The 14,494-nt window shown below is 42.8% G+C and overlaps 1 protein-coding gene across 4 annotated transcripts in view; it reads right to left on the bottom strand.

Moving 5' to 3' along the window:
* LOC146859332 (uncharacterized) overlaps positions 1-14,494 on the bottom strand; it is a 497,958-nt gene that overhangs the window by 132,144 nt on the left and 351,320 nt on the right. For all 4 annotated transcript variants that reach the window (XM_085650008.1, XM_085650007.1, XM_085650010.1 and 1 more), the window contains 2 exons: positions 8,619-8,686; positions 2,292-2,398 (listed from right to left, as the gene is read on the bottom strand). In XM_085650008.1, coding sequence (XP_085506134.1) covers positions 2,292-2,398; positions 8,619-8,664 — 153 coding nt within the window. In that variant the 5' untranslated portion in view covers positions 8,665-8,686. The remainder of the gene's footprint in view (positions 1-2,291; positions 2,399-8,618; positions 8,687-14,494) is intronic.

The raw sequence follows: 14,494 nt of genomic DNA, 5'->3' as shown, positions 1-14,494 counted from the left end.
GGCATAGAGTGATGAAGAGTGGAGTGGTAGGGAGTGCAGTGGTGTAGAGTAGATTGTTTCAGAGTAGAATGGTTTAGAGCAGATTAGAGTGGCACAGAGGTGATTGGCATAGACTGCACTAGCGTACAGTGGAGTGGTACAGATTAGAGTGCATTGGTGTAGAGCGAGTGACAGAGTGCAGTGTTGTAGAGTAGGGTGGCGTAGAGTGGAGTCGCGCAGAGTGGTGTAGAGTGCAGTGGCAAAGAATACAGTGGTGCATAGTAGAGTAGTGTGGGGTAGTAAGCAGTGGCATGGAGTAGAGTGGAGTGGTGCAGTGACGCAGTGTGGAGTGGAGTAGCGTAGTGGGCAGTGGTGCAGAGTATGAGTGCAGTGGAGTGGAGTGGTGCAGAGTAGAGTGGAGTGAGGTAACATTGAGTACGCATGGTGGGTAGCATACTGTCATTACAGACAACACATCTTCAATTTAAATGAACATTACATTTGCAGTTTTACAAATTAAAGCATACATTGCACAAATGATAATGGGTTGATATGTCATCAGCCAATGTACTGCGTTGATCATCAGCACATTAATTTACAGATATTCACATTTTGCTGTGTGCTACAAAAAAAAGGATTGTTCAGCCTTCTTGAAACAGAACCTCACAAGGCAGCATGACTGTCACATAAATCCTCTCAGTTGGAAGTTAGAGGAAGAAAAATAAACGCCAACCTCCCTAAAAGACACAGTCTGATATCTGACCTGTGTCTTTGAATACATGGCCAATGCAACCGGGTAAGAACAGAATTAATGGTTTGTTTACAGAAAGCGAGTTCGTCTAAGAATACGGTAAACAAAGGGTTGGGCAACGTGAGGGACGAACCCAAGCTGGACAGCCTAAAGCAAATAAAGCCAGCAGATAGAAAGCTAGAAAATGTGAGTTACAAACCACAAAGCCAATGTTAAGCAACAGGCGGAATTCATTCTTAGGTCAGATTTCTGTATGTCCCCAAGTTGTCTTTAGCAAACCAGTCAGCTGTGGTGTCTGGTAGGCTGAGACCTAAAAAGGAAGGCGATGGGCGATTGGGGCTGGGAGACTTAAAATTGGATAGATAACAAAGCTAGACACTTGAGCTGGATGGGGGAAACAATAAGAAGAATATGGGGATCTGCGTCCAACCAGTCTTTCAAGTTTGAGAAAAGTCTGGGACTGATGACGAAAAGGAAACTCTATTTCATAACTTAGCGGCCAAATGACCGAAAATATGCACTGGTATAACATGGCAAATCTATTTGCATCAATTTTGCTGTTAGTACTTTATAAACTACATCAAACAGAGTTTGTTCCACTTTGTATTACTGATATTTTTTTTAGCATAAGATAAAATGGAGGAAAAAGGTTGTGAAAACATGTATAACACAATTATCAATTATTTTAAATAAGTATTAGAGAGCTTAAGAAAGAAACACTAGTACAATAATTATTCGTTAAAAAATAGAGCACACTCCTTTTGTACAAGTGTTGCTACTGATGTAAAAGAAATAGGGGAAACTCATTTTGACTCGTGTTCCTAAATTTGACACTGAAAAATCAACAAAAACGTATCTTCTTCGCATTTAAATGTATCTAAAGGAAAAATTGTATGAAAAGTGTTTGGATTTTATGTGCACTGTATTTTGCTCTGGTCTAAATACCATCGCATCTTTCCATAGTACAAAAGCATAACAATGCAATTGGATTAGCGTATTTGTGTACCTGTGCAAAGGTTTGTATTATAGTCCTAGGGCCCTCTTGTGCAAGTACCTGTGGCCACAGGTGGTGTGTGCGCCTAGGGCACTTGTGTACTACAAGAGAGGGGCAGATGTGCATGCCACATTGGATGAGTTATCTGACCAAAACTGGGTCACATGATTCATGTAATCCTCATTTTTGGATTCTGATAAAGGTTTGTCAACACAACCCATGTATTTGTAGGCACAAGCTCAGCCAGAAGGTATTTATTGTTATCCCATGGTACCTGGTTTATCAACCTCAGAAGGATGAAAGGCTCAGTGTAACTGCCAGAGCTGAACCTGTGGCGATGAGGTGAAGCACCAGTTTATGGGGTGAATGCTTTGCTTCACTGAGCCCTCAGACCCAGCAATTTGCTGGTCACATTTTGGAGAATGCGTCAGAAATTTTGGAAACGTCTGCTAGAAAATCCCAAACCTATACCACACATAGCTCGAGCTGAACAGGTGAAATCACTTTATTGTATAAAAAGGCATTTTATTATCAGTAGCTGCAGAGAGTAACCAGGGGCTCCTTTACCTGAAGCAGGTACTCCAGCTTCACACACAGGCTGTGCAGCTCAGGGCTGCCGTCAGTGACCGGGAGGTTCCTCTCTCTGTAGTTTGTGTTCAGCTCCCTGATGAGGTCTAAGAAGGGACAAAAGAACAACAGTGAGTAACAATGTGTGTGAAGCATTTCAGGAGAGGTGACTGGACATGGTTATCAGGGTCACTTTGTTGCACACAAAGCAGCAGGAGTAAGCAGTACTGCAGGAGTATTCTTTTACATACCAGTACATGGCTTGTTGAAGCAGCTGCAAAATGTTCAACTCCCTATCAGTAAAAGTACAAGGAGGAGTAATCCTTTCTACTTCTACTAGTTGTATATGAATATTCCAATTGTATTCCAGTTTTATTCCCATGTTAGATGATTTGAGGCCACTTCACACACGCATGTAGGTACAGCTTTGCATACTCTAAAATGCCTTTGTGAATAGGAACCACTGTGTTTCAATAGTGGTGGGTGCCACAGGGCTTTAGGAAGCAATGGGCCAGATGGACGGCCATTTCATTTTGCGGCTCGTAAATTGCAATTTGTAGTGATTCGCAATATGCGAGTCGCAAAATCATATGTAGTAATGTGTCTAGGAACATTTAGTGATTCCCAATGGGGTCGTAAATGACCGGCCTCATCAGTATTGATGAGGCAGGTTGCAATTTGCGATGTATTCGGAATGGACAACAACACAGGCATGGTGGACTGCTAGGGATAGCAGACCAACAAGTCTGTGTTTGCTTTTAAATAAAGCAACTTTTTTTTTTAAATGCAGCCTATTTTTCTCAAAGGAAAACGGGATGTGTTTCAAAAACAAAAATGAAACGTTTTATTTTTATTTTTGAAGAGTAGGTAGTGGTCCGTTTTCGCTGCCAGTCACAAAGGGGAAGGAACCCTCGTAGGAACCCTTCCCATTTGCATCTGGCTTACCCCCTACTTGTAGTAGGGGGTAAACTGCAATTGTTTTGCGACCACATTCCGATCGCCCATAATTGAACATGCCCTTGCGACTCGCTATTATGAAGGGACTCCCTTGGCAAACCCTATTTTGCGAGTAATAGGTTGCTGACTAGAAAAGTAGGGTTGGTACATGCCGACAGCTGTTTTAGCAGTTGCAAACAAATCTCAGCCCAGTTGGCATTCGCAGAGTACCCACACCACACACTGAAGCTATCACTGAAATTGTGAATTCATGGTCATACAACAGATGAGACTGAGACGAACGCTTATTTGCTTCGCCAGCAGCAATTGCAATTAAGACACATGGTAAATAGTTAAACAACAGTAATCATTACAGTGATACGTTTACAACCAGCTATAATTTTACCCTGGAGGTAACCAGCATGATTAGATTTTAGCTTTGGCTATAGTTTCAATGTTTTACTCAGTGGTGTTTTGTCATTGGTCAGTGATTACAGGTGTCCAGCTACCTTTTTTGTAGTGAGGACCAGGCTGTGCAGCACAGTGTTACAACCTAAGACTTCCTGCTTTATAGAAAACACACACCTTCCTTTTCTATTTCTTTCAAAGTGAATTCCTCCAGATGTAACACTTCCTCCAGAAATCAGAGCACTTTCTATTACTACTCAACTCATAACCAGATCCTAGGGCTTCATCTTCCTACATAACCCCCTGTAGAGGCCGTAGAACCCCCCCCCCCCCCCCGCATGAAGAAATGGGCATAGTGGCACATAATCCAACGTGTTATTGTATAAAAGACAACATCCTACCTAAAATAGCACCTTCAAGTAAATTTAAACAATCCACGCGGAGTCACAAGGTATGTATTTAAGACCTGTTCTCTATTTCAGGTGGTCTCTGCAAAATGCTAATCACCTCTCACTTGGTTGCAACCAGAGGCGTTGTATGTATTTTAAGGCAGAGATTGTATTTCCTCAAAGCGCTTAGAAGGCTATTTCACAACTTAAGTAATGAGTAAAATGAATATTGTTTAAATAGAGAATTTTTATGTACTCACAAAAAGTAAAGCATGAGATGCAAGCTGTCAGTCAACAGGCGCACAATCATAATGTTCCTATAGAGTGTTCTCTCAATATTATGTTCCAAGGGTCTCCTCTGGACCCTTACGATTGATCCTAATTCTTTTCTCATGAGCCAGCACCTTCTTGTTGCCCTTCTACTACACACATAGCAATAGACCATTCCATAATGAATAGTTCACGTAGAGCCAAAAATATGTATAATGATGTTTAATGGTAATGGAATCCATTAGTTTTAATCAAGTCACAATACATCTCAAAACCCAAAGAGACGTCATCGAAAAAAGCAACATTATAGAATGCCTATTGTTAGCGATGCATGGCTGGGTACAGAGGAGTGTGTTTTGTCGACAGTGAATGGTTCCATTAAATGAACACTGCATTATTCAGACATATACATGTGTGTACGACTTGTATGGTGTAAACTTAGCTGCAACATTTCAGAGCACAGTGTGCAATGGGACTTGGTGGTGTGGTGGTGCAGACAATGGGGAGAAGAAGAATGGTGGTGTGGGGCATGACAGGAAGGGCTGTGGCACAGCTGCACAGGGTAGAGGGGTGGTCCTGAAGCTGGGAGGTTAGCATGTAATGAAGGGATGGTTGAAGGGGGGGGGGTGTATCAGCTCCTTGAAGAAGTGGAGAAGGGATGAAGCCTGGCAGACATTCCAGATCGCAGGGAAGGAGAAGTGTTGTGTCTGGTCTGGATCTGTTACATTGAGCACAGACTGGTGGAAATTGATGGTTCATTGTCTGCCATATTGGGCAGTCCGATTGAACCATACTAGTCTGGAAATTTTACAAGTTGTATTATAGAATAGTGCACTTGTGTACGACATGACAAGAGCGTGTGCATTGCTAACAGATCAGAATTTTAAACTAATATCTAGGGAATTATTTGAAGTTTAGCGAGTGCCATTTATGAATGGAAAGACATCTGCCATTGTGGTGGATTTTACAAAACAGTAGAGAATTATGCAAATCAGTCTTGACCCTGCTCCTCGTGGGAACATTTTAGCCGAACTGTCAGTCCAGGTCCTACCTGGACAAGAACATCCAGGATCCAGGATCAGTTTCACCCTAATTAGGGTTCTTCAGTCAGCTATAGCTTGGTTGCAGTGGCACAGTGAGCCGGGACCCACATCTGGGTACACCAGGGGGGCTTACGGCGTCAGATGCAAAGACAACAAGGTGATGGATGGAAGGCTTGAATTAACATCAGCCACTGATTGTGACGGATTGGGATATCGCCCGAGTAATTACCACAGGCTGAGATTAGTTCAAGATTTTTATCCATTACTTTTTTGAAGAGCTTAATTTGAGCCGTTGGTTTCCAGTGCATGGCACCAGTACTTAACTGTCAGCCTGGCTCTAGTGACGGTCCACCACATGCTGGCACTGTCGGTTTAATTTTGAGATGAGCACAACCATGTTTATTAAGTGAAATCGCACTGAAAATGAATACTAGCAGCCTCTTTCACCATTTTATAGCTTTGTGTGGCCTGAAATAGTCTGAATTGTCACACTTGTAAGAGTACAATGGTCAGGTGTTGTGTTGGTAGTGTCATTTGCAGCGCTGCCAGAGGCAATGTTTGGCGCAGGCTACATTGGCCTTCTGAGAAGGTACCTGGTACCAGCAGCGGCTCCAGGAGGGAGTAAATAAGCGATCAAAAGGCTCCAACCTGAGCTGTGCCTTACTCATCATGATGTCGCAAAGCCATATGAAGAGAGCGTAATGCACAGGACAGTGGTCGCTGGTATAGAACACTGAGGCTGACCTTATTCTAGTGACCCCTAGCTAGGCAATGAGGCCACTTGGCTGGGTGTCTGCATCTTTGGTTCTTGGATGCTGTTAACCCAATTCCACCTCCTAATCCTTTACGTGTCCTATAGCATAGGGTTGAGCTTTAAAGTTTCGCCAGCCTCTGTTCGTGCAGGTAACAGCAGTGGGGCAGTGAGGCCAGGTGGGCGAGGATTTTGAGGGATGATGCAGAGGGAAAATTAAATAAATTATTAATTTCCCTCTGCATCGTCTGCCGGAATCCCCTCCAACCCCACCCGGCTCCACAGCTGCTACCTGCTCGGACCACAGCTGGGTTTCTCCCATTTCTTCAAAACCTAAGGATGTGAACACCCATGAATCCAGAGCGTGTTCAGTTAGAGTTTGCGGCTCATTGTGATGGGTGGTTCCTTCTTCCTTCTCATCGAGGGCGCTCACATAGTAAGGGTGACACAGTGGAAGAAGTTGACGCAGAGAAAGGCTCTTGCTTAACCAGCATGGACAACAGCCAGCCTACAGTAAGCATGTCAGCTGTTGTGATATGAGCTGTACCTGGGGGCAGGTTTGAACTTAAGAAGCCTTTGTGTGTACATAGGTTTTTCTGGGTTTGCCTAGTATTTACATTTATTGAGTTTTGTATAGCATAAACTTGACCCAAAGGCATCAGAGCGCTTTTCAGAGTTAGCACAGCAGCAATTACACAAGTTGCATAAAAGGCAAATAAGAGTACATAGTAACCGTATAAAAAATGATATCTTTATGTGCTTAGGGTTTCACACTATAATTGTCTTTGTGGCTGTGTTAGTTCATGACCTGATGTTGCTCTATTGTGGTCAGCTAAGGTGATGAGACTGTAGATTCTACCTTTCAAACCAAGGGGGTCCTGTCTGGGTGTACCCCATAGTGGACACTGTGATTTATAACATTTAAAGCTTGAAGAATGTACAGGTCTCCTTAGCACTGGGTGAGTCAGCGGAGTCACCCTTCCTCGTAGAAAGTGGTGTTGATTGAAATTGAAAATTTGAAGAAATTGATCAGCGACCTTCCCATTAACTCTTTAAAATAAGATGTATCTGTTCAGGTCATCAGTTTCCACTGCTAGTAAAAGTACATTAACAAACTCTAAAATGCCCTCAATCTGAGGAGAACAATAGACCCTACAGAGAAGCTTTTCTGTCTCCATTTTATTTAATGCAATCAACAGATGAATTGCTGTCCTAAATATTGTAAACAATATTTAAGTAATTTAGAAAACATACACAAAAACGGATTAAAGACGGTAAATTGATAGTAAATCTCAACTCAGGTAAATACTGTATTGAGATATGTGGGTAGAGACAAAATTAGTTGGATTTCTTGTCATCTTAAACACTTTCTAAGCAAGTTTATTTATTTGGGCTTCATACATTAAGCACCTTTTTTCTGGAATAGAGCGTATGTCATGAACCAAACTGTGTCACCTAGAAATATGCGTATGTAACTGAATGCCCTATTTGATCAGCTTTCCCTCCATTGCCCAACGACCAGACTGCCTTTAATCTAGGATTTCAGTCACTTCCCAACCCCATGTTTTTTTACTCCATATGTTGAGTCAGGACTAGCTTTAGCACTGGTGGGGCCCGGTGTGATAATGTTTGTTGGCGCCCCCCAAAGACCACCTCCACCACGGATCCCTCACTACCACCCTTTGACAGTGCCCCTCGAGTCTCCATAACCACTGTCTCTCAGATACATTTAATTAGTTATATACCGCCACTCAAGTAGTGCAGGGTGTCAGAGCACTTTTCATCACACACACACATTACACTGAGACAATCAATCGTACGTATGTAAATCAGCATATAGGAAACGTTACATAAGACAAAGGACTACAAGGTCTTGGAGTTACAGGTTATCCATACTGGCAGGCAGTATAGTGTGCTTGGTCTGGAGAAGCACAAACTGAGAATTTAAAATGGAACACCATGGTTGGGGGGTCACTTTAATATTAAGAATTGATTTCTACCCAAACAAACCCTTTTTTCAACATTAGGATAATGAAATACTGGGGGAATAAACCATAACACTCTAATCTATACCTTTCAGTTCGCATGTAGCTCTTTGACAACAGTTAATAACTCATTGTTCTATATTAGGAGTTTAACTTATAAACTGCAAGTAACAAAAGGATGTCTTTGGCAAATACAGTAACTAACTGACCTATTTACATCAAATGCACTTTGTGGTGAGCATGGTACATGTTTTTTGCAGCAGGCATATTATCCCTTGGCGCTACCTTATAATTAGTCAAAACCTCAACTAGGCAAAACTCCCATCTCTCTCCAGGAAGAACATTAATCACAGGATTTATATTCACATTTTTATTGGTGCCTGGAAATTTCTGGAGGCAAGGAATGCTGCAGCAGGTGCTTTTAAAACCATAATAAACTTGCAAACACAGTGTCCCTCAAAGTCAGCGCCCCGTGCTGTGGCACCAGTCGCACCACCCTAGAGACGGCCCTGTGTTCAATAAAGGTGAAAGCCAACAGAACTTACTTGTCAAGTCTTGGATAATACGAATAATCTCCCCATTTCCAGCCATGATTTTATCTATCGAGGAGCTCCTGAAAAAACAACACAGGAAGTCAATTTCAAGTATATGAGCAATTAAAGAGAGAACAGCAGTCAATAAAAAATTTTAAAAGTATAAAAAAATGTTATGTTTGCTAAGTCCTAATTTTACTGCAAAAGTTCTTCATAGGAAATTGCTACTATCACATATTTGGATATGTCTGGCTGAATTCCGATTTGCAATGAGTGAGTAGACGTTTGCTATTATTAGTTATATTAAATAACATATTTAATAAAAAATCAAATTTGAGACATCTACTCTTATGATGCACAACTGATATTTTTCTTCTCATTTATAGAAACAATGTGAGCCTAGATTAAATATATGGAGATATATTTAGGATGTGATTTTATGCGTAACATTCTGATAGGATTGTGCAGGCAGAGGGCCAACCCATCCCCGGAATGCCTGAGTTTCCCTCTGGAGGGTAACCTTATATTGTAGGGGGGCGGGGCCAAGACTGATTTGAATATGGTTGGACTCTCTCTAAAGTGTCATGAATGACAAAAATGATGGACTGGAAGGCAGGCAGAGAAATTACTACTGTCTGAGATTAATTCATACAGTCCACCCATATTTTCTTAACTAATTTTTACAAATTGAGAATCCCCAAGTGCGACGGGTATGCCACTTTCATTTTGGGCACTACTAGGCACCCCCTTGACTCTTAGTGTGCACCAGATCGGGGGCTAGTGCTCCTTTAGGGGACCTATTCATCCTGCATTTGTGTTTCCGCATTATATTTGATTATGTTTTGTTAACACCATCAAGCAAAAAGCCTCTACTGTAACTTTGTTCTGTAACACCATTTATGGTCACACCATGGGTCATGTAGCCAAGAGTTAGGAGAAAAATGGGGAAACGGAAAGCCACAGAGGGTGTAAGCGTAGAGGGGGACATGGCAGGGAAGGGGAAGAAGGCAAAAAAGTCCACCAAACCCTCGAAACATAAAGCCAACATTTGTGTCATGGGACGCATTGATAGCTCGATAAACGAATGCTAAGACATATTGACAGCACCCCCAGGCACTGATCCCTGCCACGATAACAGTTCCACCAACCCAAGTGGCCCACCAGCCATTGCGGGTATATTCAGAAGACTCCCACCAAAAGGGCCTCCACCGATTAAGCAAGGGGAAACCACGCATACTGTGACTGTCCATTCTCGGTGCTCTCAAAGACATAGTTGGCATGCTAACAGATTCAATTAAACAACTGACACAAGATGCTCCTCGCATAAATGATAAAACAACCATGCCTCAGCTGCCAAATTGTACAGGGAAGCATCACAGTGGCACAGCATCTAATAATAACATGGCATCTGCCACCAATCAAATGGACCGCTTCCAATGTAGGGAACCATATCCCACCCAACCCCATGGAAGGGCCCATACCTTACTCCCCCCTCCTCGCATGCAGGCCAGGCCAGGAAGTTCAGGCTTACGAAATCAGCTGATAGGGCAAACATCACGGGGAGCCTACTCTAGTCAAATACAGCAAATGGCACCAAACCCCAACTGTAAAATCTTTTTAACCAATATACCCAAACTAGGCCCCAGTCTGATAAAAGAAGATGAACATTCTCTTATTAATAAATGCACCCAATGGGTTAGGCATGTGAGGAAGTGCAGATCTATTATAAGGGAAGACATTGTCTCAGCTAAAAGAACACGGGCAACTGGTATGGAGTATGACTACATCTGTTGAACACTCTCTAAAACAGATTTGTTCGACAACCTAGTGGCCTTCGACATCAGGACCTCACACATGATCCAAACAAAAATTAGGATAAGCTATAATCCCTCCAGAACCTTCTATTATTACGAGATCATGCAACACTGATGATAACAGCATAGAGGGGTCCGCACTTCACCTGAATGATTGATGATTAGAGAACATCCCCAATCCACCCCAACTACCAGTAGCTACCACTTTGGACGGTGAAGTCCTGGGCTGTTTGCCACTAACCCCTACTTGTAACATCACCAATCAGCATAGGTCATCCTTGGTTACTGGAAGAAAGGAGCGCGACTGTGGCAATGTACATGGTCCTAGGTGCGAGCAGGAGTTAGCCCAGCTCACATATGTTTCCTGGAATATTGCGGGCTTGCAGTCTAAAATTCTATCTCTTGAATGGTTATCATTCATTGAGGCTGAGCACATCTGCATATTCCAGGAAACATGGTCCGTAAATCCAATCTACCACCCAGGTTACCTTAATTTCTTTAAACCCGCAATTGGCGGTCTGCGGGGCAGACCATCAGAAGGGCTCACAAACTGGGTTAGACAGAGTTCACGCTATAGAGTTGAAGAAATTTATATAGATAACACAGACATAATGTCAATTCGGCTACACTTAAATTCGCATACCAAAATAACGATCTTTAATGTGTATGCTAGAGGCCAAAGAGGAGGCAGATAGTCTAACACCATCACTCTATTAGATGACCTCCTAGATAAACGGCGTGGAAACCTTGTCGTAGCAGGTGACTTTAACACCACCTTCGAGCCCCTAGACAAGGACGACAGTAATCTCAATGAGGAGGAAGACGCACAGTGGAATATCCCCTTGTTAGAGCTGCCCCCGATCAACAAATGGACGGATGCCGCTCTACAACTAAAAGCATTATGTTTGGAGTGGGGTATTAGGGCAGTTAACGGCAGAGTCCCCTCGGACAGAAATGGTTCCCCCACTTTCAGCAATGGACTGAAAAGGAGCCGTATTGAATATTTTCTTATCACTCTTGAACACTGGTCACTCCTCATCGATATGGAGGTTATAGAAAGAGTAGGAAGTGATCATAACCCCCTTAAACTCAAGATGCTAGCCCAATGATTAGTATTACCCCAGCAAAAGGCAGTTCAGTGCTTGACAGCTCATGCCCAGATTTGTAACAATATGAGGCGAGTTAAATGGGCCCGTATTTTGGAAAATGACCAATCGCTCGCCTAGATCAGGGCAGAAGTTGAGAAGTCCCTAGCAGTCTTCCAATCTGCCACTTCTCAGGCCAACTTAAACAAGACCATAAGTCGAGTCCATGAAGATTTATTCGACAAAATTAAAAAACTCTTCACAAAACCTAGCACTCAGACATCAAAAAGCACGCTACCTGGTACAACACGGCGTGCAGAGAAGCCTATAGGACGTTGGGCTCAGCCATAAAATTTAAGGAACTGGCCAGAATAAGATTAGCACGGAAGAGCTACAGAGTAATTCAGTTAAAAGCAAAGCAAGAGTAGGACGAACTTAGATGGCTTGACCTCCTACAGGTCAGTACAGAGACAAACCTTAAAAAATTCTGGCATTTGGTCAAATGGGGTAGTGGTGGTCAGGCTCCCATACCACATAATCACGTGGCTCCAGAGCAGTGGGTCACCTTCTTTGAGGCACAATTTGCTGCTGACGACGGGAGGGGGATTGATGAATCATTCCAAGTCCCTTACCCCGATACAGCGCTAATATTTGATCTGGGTGAGGTTGAAATGGCACTAAGAGCAGTACCTCGTGGTAGAGCACCAGGCCCCGATTGTGTCCTGGCAGACTTATTCCTGCACGATAGTGACATCTGGCAAAGATACATACAGCAACTTGCAAATGCAATTGCTAGTGGAGCCCCAATACCAGAATCATGGCGTGGTGCAGAAATCCTGCCAATCTACAAAAAGGGTGATTGATTCAGTCCCAGCAACTATCGGCCAATCAGCCTTATAGATTTAATCCAGAAGATTTTGGCAAGACTAGTGCTGGGTAGAATCCAAACCTGGATCTCAGAGAATGATATTCTAACCCCGTTTCAAGCTGGCTTTCATGCTCATGTGAGCACCATTGACCAGGTGTTCCGTTGTATTTTAATTTACTGGCGGGTGGTGGTGCTAGCAGGAGGCACATCTATGCTCCCTTCATGGACCTCAAGTCTGCCTTCAATATGGTACCCCAAAAGAATCTGTGGGAGGTCCTACACGATCTGAGAATGCCACCTGAATTACTATCCATCATTATCAGACTCCAAAAGGCCAATTATGCTCAAGTGCGCTGGGGCTCACAGGGTAACACAACAGATCGGTTCCCCATATCTAAAGGGGTTCGCCAAGGATGTGTAATGGCCCCAACACTATTTTCATTATTTTTAAATGGGGTCGTCGATTACTTTTCCTCGTTCCAGACAGGCGCTCCTTCACTTGCAGGCACCAAAGTCCCGATACTCATGTTCGCGGACGATACGCTGGTCATCTCAAAAACACAAAGCGAGTTGCCGAGGGTGCGGATGCGTTTTGAGGCTTTTTGCAAGGACCGTGGTCTTTTAATAAACACCAGTAAAAATAAATTCATGGCCCTTCACAAACACAGAGCAGTAAAAGCCAGAGTAATCCTAAACAAGGAAAACTTGAGCAGACTGATATTTTTAATTATCTAGGGATAATTCTTGGAAGGAAACTTAATTGGAAGCCTCAGATCGAGACCATGGCCCTCAAACACTGCCAAATAGCTGGTGCACTACTGAGAGAACATAAGACCTCGCAAACCAAACCCATCAGTCCAGTGATGCAGATTTACAACACTAAAGTTGTGGCAGAGACTTTATATGGGGCAGAACTCTGGGGCTTCGACAAATTAATACCCTTAGTCTTAGCACAAAACAAATTTGTGAGAGGCCTTTTAGGCCTCCCGCAAAGCACCCCATTGAAGCCTTCATAGACCACAAACCTTGTGCAAGATACGAGCCCTACTGGGACGTGATTAGCAAGCACATTGACAGGAGACTATTCTTTCAATTCCGGGTTGGCTCGTTACCACTTAAATTCTACACCCACAAATGGCACAATACCAACGACAATAAGTGCTATTTATGCATAGAGCAGGTAGAGTCAATCCCGCATATCCTTTTTGTTTGCCTTGCCTACTAGGCCCCCCGGGACAAATGGCTAAAACCCGTATGCACTATCTTGGGCACCAGGTCTATCTCCACAGCATTAAGAATCATGAGGACAAACACCGACAAGCTGTGTGTGATCTCTTTTGCCAAATTCTTAGGATGGTCGTGGAGAATACGCACTAAATCTTTCAAGATGCTAGATGCAAGTTAAAGCAGTAACATGCGGCAAAAAGAATATGGAAAGGCCATGCTAGGCACAACATTAATCTGGTCCAGATGAAACAACAAACAAAACAACAACAACAAAATTATTTGGCTATCTGTGGTACTGCCCTGCAAACAAAGTCCAACCTATGCCTATGCACAAAAAGAATGGTAGCTTGACAGAATTGCATTTGCACCCGTTCTTAGTATCAACCAATGGGCTCCAGTTTCACGGTTTTTTATACATTGTCATTTTATATTAGTTTTATGAGGGTAATATTACAAACAACCCTTTTTTTTAAAAAAAAAAAGGGATATGCCTTCACTTCAACTCAGCTTCATGTCAAGCACTTATTGTTAAGTGTTGAGTTAAAAATAGCATGTTTTTACCCATATATCTTAATATGTTGTATTGTGTGTTTCTTGGTTTTTTTTTTAAATGACAATCTTGCATTTGTCTTTCATGATCTGTGAGATCGAAATAAAGACTATACAACAGCATACATTTTTAACAGAGGTGCAGGAAGAAGCAAGAGCAGTGCAGAATGAATCAACAGAGGTGCAGAAAGAGGCAAGTGTTGTACTGAAAGAGGCAAGAGAAGTGCAGAAAGTGGCAAGTGATGAGCAGAAAGAGGCAAGAGAGGTTTAGAAAGAGGCAAGACAAGTGTAGAAAGAGGCAAGAGAAGTGCAGAAAGAGGCAAGAGAGATAAAGAAAGAGGCAAG

Source organism: Triturus cristatus, chromosome 3_2 (assembly GCF_964204655.1).
Source record: "Triturus cristatus chromosome 3_2, aTriCri1.1, whole genome shotgun sequence".
Taxonomy (NCBI): Eukaryota; Metazoa; Chordata; class Amphibia; order Caudata; family Salamandridae; genus Triturus; species Triturus cristatus.
The sequence above is the reverse complement of the archived record's forward strand: the minus strand, read 5'-3'. Positions and strand labels throughout refer to the sequence as shown.